Source organism: Gossypium hirsutum, chromosome A05, assembly GCF_007990345.1.
Source record: "Gossypium hirsutum isolate 1008001.06 chromosome A05, Gossypium_hirsutum_v2.1, whole genome shotgun sequence".
Taxonomy (NCBI): Eukaryota; Viridiplantae; Streptophyta; class Magnoliopsida; order Malvales; family Malvaceae; genus Gossypium; species Gossypium hirsutum.
This window is the reverse complement of record NC_053428.1, coordinates 84,796,144-84,803,807: the sequence shown is the minus strand read 5'-3', so window position 1 is coordinate 84,803,807 and position 7,664 is coordinate 84,796,144. Positions and strand designations below refer to the sequence as shown.

The following is a 7,664-nucleotide window of genomic DNA, read 5'->3' as shown; positions in this document are numbered from 1 at the left end:
TTGCGTTCAACTAAGCCATTTTGGGCAGATGTATATGGACAAGTGAACCGATGTAAGATCCCTTGTTGAGCCAAATAGGACTTCAATGCATGAAATTCACCACCCCCATCTGATTGTAAAGCCTGAAGCCGACAACCAAGAACACGTTCGGCTTGGCGATGAAACTGTGGAAACACAGTGAGCACTTCCGATTTCTGTTTTAGAAAATACACCCAAGTATATCGTGTATACGCATCTGTGAATGCAACATAGTAACGAAAACCATCAGAAGTGACAGGGGTTGGTCCCCAAACATCATCTACTATCAACTGAAGAGGTAAAGATTGCTGAAAAGGGAGCTTATGCTCTTTGCCCAGATGACAAGCAATATAATGAAATGAGTTTTTATTTGTGCCAAGATAAATATTACAACTCAATAAGGCTTTTGTAAGTGTAGCATTACAAGGGTGGCCTAGTCTAGCATGCCACACAGTTAGAGGGATAGCAGAGGTTGCTGAAAAGCATTGAGCAGAGTTTGAAGTCAAGACGTTGGGAGGAGAGTCTTGTAAGTGAAGTTTATAAAACCCGTGCTGCACTAATCCTCGAAGAAGTACCTCTCCAGTCTTTAGATCACGCAGTAGGCATTGTGTAGGAAGAAACTCAAAAATCACCTGATTATCTCTGGTAAACTTGGAGACAGACAAAAGATTTTTTGTTATACCAGGCACAAGCAGTAAGGATCTCATGTACAACGGTCTGGTTCGAGTAAGTAAAGAAGACTGACCAGTAGATAAAACAGGGAGAGCAGTTCCATTACCAACATATACTTTACCTGGACCGTTGTAGGAGGTGTTGTCACCCATGGAAGTAGTAGAATGGGTAAGATGATGCGTCGCTCCAGACCGGGTACCAAGCATTGTCACTGACTGTTTCAGAAGTGGAAGTAAGAGCTTGAGGTTGAGAAACAACTGGAGGAGGTACACTGACTGGTGAAGAAGGATTGACTACAAAGGGGTTGAGCCAAGTAGGAGCTGAAGCAGATGGAAAATACTAGCCTGGTTGAGGAGTGGAACCAACAGTAGGCGGAACCCAAGGTGCCACGGAAGAACTAGAACCAACCATACAGATATTAGCTTGCGGCGAGGGAGGAGGTCTGTAACCTGAACTTTTATAAGATGTATCGAAACGATAGTAGCAGCGATCAACAAAGTGCCCCTGTTTCCCACACAACTGACACTGAAACCGTGAACCAGAAGCGCGACCATGCCCACGCCCGTGAGTAGTGGAAGATGGGCGATAAGCAGGTGTAGGAGCAGTGTTATCAACAGGTTGATGCGTCACCATGTTGGCTGAACTGGGAACCTCAAAAACAGAAACCTGCTGACGTGCTTCTGTATCAAGAAGCATAGTGGTGACAACCTGAGCATTATAGGAAACTTGACTAGCCGTGATGATCGTAATCACAGATTCATACTCAGGAGGCAGGCCATTGAGAATAGCAGTAACATGCTCACGATCACTAATAGCTTCGCCACAACTAGCAAGATTATCAGAATACCTTTTAATTTTTAGTAAGAAATCTTTCATGGGAAGATCACCATTGCGCTGATAGTGTAAGGCTCGTCTGTAGTACATTAGTCTAGAGGTGGTTTTGCTACCATAGAGATTAACAATAGCATTTCATAAATGAGCACTAGTGTCCTTACCATTAAGATGCGGAAGAATTGACTGACTGACTGAGGATAGAAGCCAAGAAGCTAGTGCACTATCCTGTTGCTCAAATCGAGCAAAATTTGGATTTTCTTGAAGTACTCCATCAACATCCGGAAGTAGTGGAGGAGGCGGAACAGTAGTAGCATCCAAGAAACCTTGAAGCTTATAGGTCTTAATCGCCAGGAGAACTTGCTGACGCCATAACAAATAATTGTTATCATCAAGAAAAACATTTATTTTCTTGGTAGAAAAGAACCGAGTATCAAGAACTCCATCAGTAAAAGTAGAAGCCATGGCCTGTGTATTGGAGTGAACAACAGACAGACTTGAAGTTCGAGACATGAAGGAGAAGAAAAAAAAAATTACCAGCAATCAATGGACATCTGATACCATGTTAAACTATAACAGAAACTCTAGAGAAAACAGTATACATCAAGAAGAATCATTCATATATTTCACACCTTTTGTTTCTGTACAGCACATGTACTTATATAACAAATACAAGTGAGTTTATCAACTGACTAACTGCTTAACAGACTACCAAACTAACTGATACTGAACTAATCATTAGTTAGTTACTCTAACATAGTGGGAGTTAGCATTTGGTAGTGTTTTTTGGTTTAAAGATATGTGAACCCTTCTTTTGTACCTGTTGTCTGCTTGTTCTTTCCTTGTGCCTGGTTTACAAACACTAACAATATCATTGCCAAGATTTGAAACCATTGTAACAGTAGTAAAGCGATATATTCCAAATACAAGTTAAACAAAGAAAAACAATACATGTGGAAGATTACTAGGAACCTGAGTGGAAATAAATGGCAATTTTCGGGTATGAGAAATCTAAATAAATTCACAATCTTGATCAAGAGTATCAAATTTGGATGCAAGTGTAAGTCATAGTTGAAATTGATGGACCACAACTCGCAGAGAGCTACGTAGAAATAAACTAATCAAGACATATGCTACCTTTTGCAGTTGCAGAAGGAAGACGATTAAGATAAACTAATAACCTTTCTATATATAAACCATCAAAACCAAAACAAATATTGAGATTTTTCGTATCCCGCACTTCCATCTTTTCCATGAGTGCTTAAAGGGTGCAAAAGGACCAGGGGGAAGCCTAAGCATGCACCCCTCTTTATCTCCACCAAACCCAATTTCAGGCGCTTTGACTTGGACAGAGCTAGCATCCTCGATGAAAAAGCATCTACCTTCATTGTAAATTTTAAGTCCTCATTCGGAAGCATTAACGGTGATTCGTATTGTCACATCACTAACAAAAAACTAAGCAACACTTGATCAAGTTGTCGCAAACGTAGATGGCCTTATAAGAAATGACAGAATCCGAGTTTCGCAACCTCATTAGCTTCGAGCAATGTTACCCGAATTCTTCAACCAGCTTTATAATTAGGCTTATGTCAAGGAATTTCATTATCTTGGCATTTGCAACCATTGGTGGCCTAGATGTCATGCTTTTTACATGCATAACTATTATTGCAAACCTTGGGGCATTGTTTCTCAAATGTCTGCCATTATTATTTTGACTCTCACCACTTTACAAACTGTATATTTCATCGTCAAATAAGAACTTCTCCTCCAATACTTGTTTATATCATTCTTAAATTTGTTGTGTAACAGAAGAATTAGTGTCTTATTATGATTTTGATCCATATCCTTCTTAAATTGTTCTTTCTTTCAATATTGCAAAAGAAGAGAGGTATAAATAGTGTTGTGATTCCAATTATACAGAGTAAAATGTAAAATGAACAGAGACAAATTGTTTACGTTAGTAAGTGATGAATCAGAAAAAAAGTTGTGTTTTTTTCATAGGTTAATTTCATCAATTTTTTTTCTAAAATTTTCACTTTTACAAAATAAATTTAGTGAAAACAACAAAAATAATTTTTTATTATTTTTTTCATTTTCATGTATTTCGTTTTCAAAAACCATTTTTTAAAATTTTCTATTTTCTAAGAAAACAAAAACATGCCTAAAATCAAAAACAAACTCCTTTTATGTGACTCACGTTCCTAGTGAATTTCAACACCTTTCTCCTAGAGAGCTTGTAAATATAAAGAAAAGCACCTTCCAAAAATTAAGGAGGATAACCTTACAAAATTAAGAAAAAGACTCATTTTCACACTGCCGAGAGTTGCTAAAATTTAAGAGGGGAATGAAAATTACAAGTTGGAGAATGAAGGATTTAGCGCAAAAGAGAGGAGGATATGCAAATAGAATACAAAGGATTTTTAAAATCTTAACTAAGGGGGGACTCAATTTGAAATCCATCTAAACTCAAAAGTTGGGGTGAAACATCATTTTCACAAAAACAAAGTTTGAGAGGTAAGACTCAATTTATCTAATTCTGAAACTACCAGAACCATTTAACCAAAATATTGAGTGTATATTTCCTATTTCAATTTCCTTATTATAACTTGTTTTCTTTTATTTACATTATTTATCACCAATTCACTTCTAAATATTAAACATACTTCATCGGTCCTAATAAACTTTTAAGCCTGATTAATAGGTCCAGGATCGACCCGAAAAATGAGTCTAAATTTTTACCTAAACTCGACTTAGATTATATATACTAAAAACCCAGGCTCGGATCGACTCTGCCCATATTAAAACCTATAGTATCGATACAATGAGGAATGTACCGATACTTCCTATGAGGTATCGATACATTAGGGAGCGTATCAATACTCAAACAAATTTTCTTTAATTTTCAAAACATTTAACCTTAAAACAATATCGATACTAGGCAGAGTATCAATACTTTTGTAAAGGTATCTGGGTCGGGCCCAGAGCCAAAAAAAGTTTACCCTGAGCCCGACCTATTTAGAAAACGAATTTTATTTTTTTGTTCGAACCCATATTTTAAGCATATATCTTTATCTAAATTCTTCCAATTTTCAGGTAAAATTTTGGACCTAACCCGCACACGAAGAAATCTAACTACAACCAAGTATAAGTAAAAATATGTTACAATTTTCAATGCTATCGAAATTTATAAATATATATATATGAGCAATGAAAGCATGCTTATAATACCAGCCTTTTAAAATTAAAAATTGAGATAGTAACCCAATTTATTTAGATTCGAAATTATTTAAACTCAAAAGTTAAGGTTTAGGTTTGCCTAATTTTAATTTTGAAATTGGTAGAAGCTAATAAAAGTGTTTAACCAACAAAAGGGAGGCTCAAATTGTCTAATTTTGACACTAACATGGACCCAATAAGTGATTGAACTTATAAAAATTTGGGGGCCAGGTCCCTCCAACTCTTTATGCAGTTCCATCCCTGGCTGAGTATACGAGTAAGGAAGTTAATCTATCAAGTATTACGTATTGGAAAAATTACGTATCATGAGGCAGAGTGAAAATATGTTTGAGAAGCTGAAGCAAAGGATAACTTGCCAAGGGAGAAGAGAGGATATCAACTTTTCTCACCTTAATTCAAGTATCAAGCTTCGTCCCAAAATGTTTGGATCGTCAGTTTTTAATAAAGTAATTCAGGTACCTTTTCTCACCTTGAAGCAAAAGAAATGGATCATGACTTCAATTAACCTCCTCCTTTTTTTGGATTCTTTCCATCTTTATTCTAAAATTTCAAATGACTCTTCCACTTTCTTACCATGTTTACGTATCCATACGTAAATATGCAATTGTTTGAGTAAGCAAACAATTTGAGCTAAGAGTTACTTAAATCTTATATAAGTACAGAAGAAAACCTATTTAAAAGAATTTGAGATACAATTCTGATCATTCTACACTTCCACTGATTATAAAGCTGTGAGATAATATGTTTTTTTTATAGCAAATTTTCGTAATTTATTGTTTCCTTGTTCTAATTATTCTAGAGACCCATTGAAAAGAAAACTTAATTAGGTGGCGGTGGTCCTCCGGAAGTATACGCATTTGAACTTGGTAAGCAGATGCCAGTATCATATTTTCTTTAATTTCATATCCTAAATTCTTTTTAATGATTTTTTTCTTACTTTTGTGGCTGTATATTGAAGGAATTGCAGCTACGTATAGGAAAAGAAAAAAAAAAGTAAGGAAAGCAAGATGACGATACCGGTTTCAGACACCGTGGTAGATGTTGAATCATTGGTAGCTTCCATGGAGAATAAGGTGATGGGCAGTCAACTTCGTTTATCACCTGATTACTGTATCTTTAGAACACCCACCATTCTCTTCAGGCACAGCCCCAACGCATACATTCCCAATTGTTTTGCCTTTGGGCCTTTTCACCGTTGCCAACCAAACTTGAAAGCAACAGAGAAAATCAAGGTCAAGTATTTACGAGAGCTCCTCCTCAGATCAAGCAACCCAGAAGCAATGTTAAGGGAATGCCTTAATTCCGTCAAGGAAATCAAAGGAAAAGCTCGTGACTGTTACGCGGGGTACATTGATCTTGCAGAAGAAGAATTTCTTGAAATGTTGGTGGTGGATGGTTGCTTCATCGTCGAGCTGTTTCGAAAGGATGCTGATGTGGTGGCTAAAGAGAATGATGACCCAATTTTTTCAATGTCATGTATGCTTCAATTCCTCAACCATGACTTAATTTTGCTAGAAAACCAGATACCTTGGCTGGTGTTGCAGCTTTTGTTCGACAAAACCAAAGCCTCTACAGAAACCAAGTCCCTTGTTGAACTTGCCCTCCAATTTTTTAGAACCATGTTTTCATATGAAAACCCTATAAACCCTTCCCTCTTTTTCGAAAAAGAAATCAAACATATCCTTGATCTGCTAAGGTTGTCTTTGGTTTTACCATCCGAAGAAGTAGAGTTATATGAGAGGAAAAAGCAGTTAAATAAGCAACCCTCGGAATGGCAACCAATCCCATCTGCAACAAGACTGAATGAAGCAGGGGTAAAATTCCGAAGAGTAGTGAATGTGAAAAGCATTTTGGATATAAAGTACAGTAATGGTGTACTCGAAATCCCATCTTTGCTAATTCAAGAAACAACAGAGACCATCTTCCGGAACCTCATCAGCTACGAGCAATGCTTGCCCCATTGTAAGCCTGTTTTCACTTCCTACGCCAAGATCATGGACAACCTAATCGACACCCCACATGACATGGAAATATTATGTAAGAAGGTAGTTTTGGATAATTGGTTAAGCCCCGAGGATGCAACGCACTTCTTCAACAAGCTTTACAATGACACCTACGTGAAAGATTTCTATTATGCTGATCTATGCAACCAACTTAATGATCATTGCCGAAAATGGTTGCCCAAATGGCGTGCTGCTTATGTTCATAACTATTTTTCCAAGCCATGGGCTATTGCTGCTCAAATTTATGCCATTATCATTTTTTTTCTTACCGTGTTCCAAAGTTTTAAAAAATGACTTCAGTTCTGCTCAAGTTTTCGTATTTGTAATTGAATCCAATAGAAGATATGTTTCATGTTGATGTGGCTTCTAATCATGTTTTTTCAGTTTTTATTACGAATTAGCTACTCTTGCTAAAGATGGTTTGTAATTTGAAGGAGACAAGACTACAAATTATTACTAAATGCTCATTATGCATGTGAAAACTCTATAGACAATGACTTCTCTTTTTTTTTAAAAAAAAAGAAGAAAATTTAAAAGGAAGTATCCTAAAATCACATGTAGCATTGGCTAAAGAGCTTCTGAATTCCCCAATTTTATAATATAAAGCAAGTTAATCTTCGGTTTTGGGTAGAGCTGTATATGCAAAGAATGGGTTGAGTTCAGGTTTACGTAAGATATCAATATTATATATGGTTAATTTGAATTTGATCTAACATAAAGAATGCATATTAAATTTTTTCAAAACCTATCTACATCTATAAATGACTAACTCAAGCTTGTTTAGGTTTGCTTATATTATTATTTTGGGTAATGATGAGGAGGAATCAACTCTATTATTGAGAGAAGTCTTTAAAGTATCGTCCTCTGAGCAGCCAATCTAGACCTCGGATAGTGGAAGTATTG

The 7,664-nt window shown here is 36.4% G+C and overlaps 1 protein-coding gene across 2 annotated transcripts; it reads left to right on the top strand.

Annotated features, from left to right (window-relative positions):
- The first annotated feature begins 3,689 nt into the window (after positions 1-3,689).
- LOC107956996 (UPF0481 protein At3g47200) lies at positions 3,690-7,255 on the top strand. 2 transcript variants are annotated; one of them, XM_041112551.1, is made up of 2 exons: positions 3,690-5,624; positions 5,726-7,117. In XM_041112551.1, exon 2 carries the CDS (start codon positions 5,766-5,768, stop codon positions 7,053-7,055), a length of 1,290 nt encoding a protein of 429 aa, XP_040968485.1. In that variant the 5' UTR covers positions 3,690-5,624; positions 5,726-5,765; the 3' UTR covers positions 7,056-7,117. The 2 variants fall into 2 exon arrangements, with proteins under 2 accessions (XP_040968485.1, XP_016747908.1); XM_016892419.2 differs by having other exon boundaries at positions 3,691-5,624; positions 5,717-7,255.
- The last annotated feature ends 409 nt before the right edge of the window (positions 7,256-7,664 follow it).

What these genes read in the sequence shown, in the direction of transcription:
- LOC107956996 (XM_016892419.2), top strand. Translation starts at nt 5,766, where the DNA reads ATGACGATACCGGTTTCAGACACCGTGGTAGATGTTGAATCATTGGTA.